General features: G+C 38.4%; 1 protein-coding gene across 2 annotated transcripts in view; it reads right to left on the reverse strand.

Moving 5' to 3' along the window:
- Positions 1-4,368, reverse strand: part of LOC106878811 (uncharacterized protein KIAA2013 homolog) — an 86,355-nt gene that overhangs the window by 26,424 nt on the left and 55,563 nt on the right. For both annotated transcript variants that reach the window (XM_014928153.2, XM_014928152.2), the window contains exon 3: positions 3,671-3,790. In XM_014928153.2, coding sequence (XP_014783639.1) covers positions 3,671-3,790 — 120 coding nt within the window. The remainder of the gene's footprint in view (positions 1-3,670; positions 3,791-4,368) is intronic.

The raw sequence follows: 4,368 nt of genomic DNA on the forward strand, positions 1-4,368 counted from the left end.
GTATATATATATATATATATATATATGAATAAAAATAAAAAAATAAAAAAGGGGGTTTGTATGATCGTGTATAGAGGAATATATTATTTAAAAGAGTTCCAACTGTCTGTTTTTTATGCTTTATTTATATTCTTATAAAATTAATGTGGGATATAGAATATGGAATATATAATATAAATAGTAAAATGAAATGAAGTATTGAATGTCTTATTGAATATATGAATTATTGAGTATTAAATATATAAAATATATAAGGGCTAGTATACTTTCCTGCTTTATAGCAGTCATCAAGGTCCCGTCTGACATATATATATATATATACACACACATACATACATACATACATACACACACACACACACACAACTATACACATGCATATATATATACACACACACACATATACACATGCACACACACACACACACATATCTATATATTTATATATGTATATACTGACCGAGACCTTTGGAAATGTGCTGTGCGTGAGAAGACCCGGCAAGCCAAGTAAGATCGTTGCCAGTGCCCCTGGACTGGTTCTTGTGCGGGTGGCACATGAGATGCACCATTTTGAGCGTGGCCGTTGCCAGTACCGCCTGACTGGCTCCCGTCGGATTTTCGAGCGAGATCGTTGCCAGTGCCCCTGGACTGGCTTGTGCGGGTGGCACATAAAAGACACCATTTCGAGCGTGGCCGTTTTCGTGCGGGTGACACGTAAAAGCACCCACTACACTCTCTGAGTGGTTGGCGTTAGGAAGGGCATCCAGCTGTAGAAACTCTGCCAAATTAGATTGGAGCCTGGTGTTGCCATCCGGTTTCACCAGTCCTCAGTCAAATCGTCCAACCCATGCTAGCATGGAAAGCGGACGTTAAACGATGATGATGATGATGATGCTGATATATTCATTATCATTTTACATCCACTTTCCATGGTGGCATGAGATAGCACGGCTCATGTCAATGGTTATTTAACATTGTTGACCTGTACCCACCTAGACAAGTTGGCAGGCCATGTTTAGCCTGTGCATTTCAGTTTTGGTTTGGTTTCTATAGCTGGATGCCCTTCCTTACACCAACCACTTTACTGAGTACACGAGGTGTTTTTTATGTGGCACTGGCACGAACAAGGTCACCAAGTTACTTGCAAGACAAAACCTGTTGACTGAGAGTGGAGGAGTAGGTGGCTTGCTGCAGGAGATATATATAGCCATCCTAGTTGGGTAAGAGAGAGAAGATGGTGGTGAAGATGCCTCAAGGTATACCCCCTCAAGTATGTCTGCAAGAGTGTGTAATGAGAGTGGCAGGTGGATAGAGATGAAGACAAAAAAATTATTTAACCCTTTGGTATTTAATCCATCCATATTCAGCCCAAATATTCTACCTGCTTTATGTTAAAATGACCAGATCCAACCTCTCACACCGACCCTACAATATCATTCTGCCAATATACAAACACACCATTTTGAAGCTACAGTGGGGTGCTGTGGGTAATAGAAAATACAGAAAGATCAATTAATTACGATTTTATTCACCATATTCCACTCTCAGATTCACACACTTATTGCAGCAGTCCTTCAGTTTTTCTAAGCCCTGTAAAAGAACTCAGAAGGTTGGGCCTTCAACCAGGCCTTTCACAATACCTTTAAAGCCAGGAACTTTTCAGCACCCACTCATACAAAATGTGTGATTAATTCAAAGCAATGTGAATAAATAAACCTGAATGCTAAACGGTTAAATAAAATGAATTAAAGTATTTTGTTGTTTAGTCCAAGTCAAACTAACCTGTGTTCAAATGGATTCCAGCCATGACCATCCTGGCATTTTCTGGAGGAGAATAGTCTATCTAAAACTACAATATCCAATGTGTCTTTCCACTTTTCTTTTTCGGATGATAGGGTGCAATTTTAGAGAGACGTGTCTGACCAGTAGCTAAACAACAATATCACTGACCGGAGTCAATGACGAAATTTATACATGGTCTCCCAGTTTACCCCACCCCAAAAAAAAATTATCATCATCATCAGTTTAACATCCATTTTTCCATGCCTGCATGAGTTGGACAGAATTTTGTTGAGGTGAATTTTCTATGGCCAGGTGCTTTTCCTATTGCCAACCCTCTCCTGTTTCCAAGCAAGGTAATATTTCCCTATGACCAGACATCATGTGATGTCAAAGCAAGAAGACACTAACATTCACAAGACACTGGTCAACCTGGGGTTATAGTAAAGACACTTGCCCAAGGTGCTACAGTGGGACTGAACCCAGAAACATATGGTTGAGAAGCAAGCTTCTCACCACACAGCCACCAAATCACAATTTTCTGTCTTATAGCAGAGAAGAAACACTGGATAATATAATCATAGCTAAGTATCTGATACAAAAACAAAATGGCTGATCATAAGGTTCTCAAACAGGAATAACCTGAGACTAAACAATAATATTTCACTTTTATCATCATCATTTACATCTGTTTTTCCATGCTGGCATGGGTGGAACAGTTTGACAGAAGCTAACCAGGTGAAGGCCATTCAGGCTCCATGTCTGTTTTGGCATGGTTTTTAAGGATGGATGCCCTTCTCAATACCAACCATTTTACAGAGTTTACTCGGTGCTTTTACACAGCACCAGTACAGGTGCTTTTTAAGTGGCACCAACACTTGTGAGATTAGGGATGCTCAGCTGCAGAGGATTGCAAGGGACCACAAAATACAACTTTGTTCATCATCATCATTTTCAACATCCCATTTCCATGCTCACATGGGTCAGACAGTATTTGGTGATGCAGATTTTCTACAACCAGATTCCCTTCCTGTCGCCAACACTCACCTGTTTCCAAGTAAGGCAATATAGGTAATATTTCCTGATGACCAGACATCTTTTCATAGAATATTGGAAATCAAGGATGCTGCATGCATGACAGTCACACTAGTTAGCATCATGTGATGTCAAGGCATGGAGACAGTAACATGCACATGGCTGGGTGGTAAGAAGCTTGCTTCATAACTACATGGTTCTGGGTTCAGTCCCACTGCATGGCACCTTGGGCAAGTGTCTTCTAATATAGCCGCAGGACAACTAAAGCTTTGTAAGTGGATTTGGTAGCTGGAAACTGAAAGAAGCCCATCATATATATATATATATATATATATATATATATATATATATATATATGTACATACATTTATGTGTGTCTTTATATGTGTTTGTCCCCCCACCATCATTTAACAACCGATGTTGATGTGTTTACAGCCCTGTTACCTAGTGGTTCAGCAAAAGAAACCAATAGAATAAGCACTTGGCTTATAAAGAATAAGTCCTGGGGTCAATTTTTTCAACTAAAACCCTTTAAAGTGGTGCTCCAGCATGGTCACAGTCAAATGACTGAAACATGTAAAAGAATAAAACAATTTGCACGCGCGCACGCACACATAACAAGCTTCTTTCAGTTTCCGTCTGTCAAATCCACGCACAAGACTTTGGTCAGTGCAGGGCTATAGAAGACAACACTTGCCTCAGGTGCCATGCAGTAGGGCTGAACCTGAAACCCATGTGATTGGGAAGCCATCTTCTTATCACACACCCATGCCTGTGCATGTAAAAAAAAAAAAAAAAGACAAAGCAAATAAATCATAAAAGAGACAAGTTTAAATCAGAAGAGAGTGTGACTTACCAACATAAGGCAAATAGGTCTCACTATCAACTGGCTCTGGAAGGATAACAATTGCATCATCGGATTCTATAGAATGCTGGAATATGGAAAGTTTCTCCTCAATACAACCAGATATGGAATCTAAATAAAAAGTACAAAATAAAAGAAATTACAAATATTACAAAAATGAAAATAAATAGAATACAGGTATCGTTCACAATAAAAATGGTGGATTTTCACACTGTTATTTTGATGAAAGTAGGACACCTAACTAGGGTGACACTGATATTTTATGTTTACTCTTCCATGCTGGCATGTGTTAGATAAAATTTCATATAATTTCTAGCACAAGTCTATTTGTGCATAAAATATTAACACACATACATATATCACTGATTACAGCACATAACTGATCAATATGGTATTGTTGGTTTTATGCCAACTGTTGCATATACTGATGACTTTTCAGACATGTTGTCTGGTAGTACCATGTCTGACGAGTTGTCAGTATTGCCTGATACAACAGTCAACACAAAACAGATGGCAACATTCCAACCAGTTATAAAACATGACCAGTAATATACTGCTCAATGAGATATAAAAATACAACAGCTCTATTATTTATATTGAGTGTGGACAGCTACTCAAGAATGTATGTATATATATATGTGTGTGTGTGTGTGTGTGTATATATATATATATATATATATATATATATA

The sequence above is a fragment of the Octopus bimaculoides genome, chromosome 5 (assembly GCF_001194135.2).
Source record: "Octopus bimaculoides isolate UCB-OBI-ISO-001 chromosome 5, ASM119413v2, whole genome shotgun sequence".
Classification (NCBI taxonomy): Eukaryota; Metazoa; Mollusca; class Cephalopoda; order Octopoda; family Octopodidae; genus Octopus; species Octopus bimaculoides.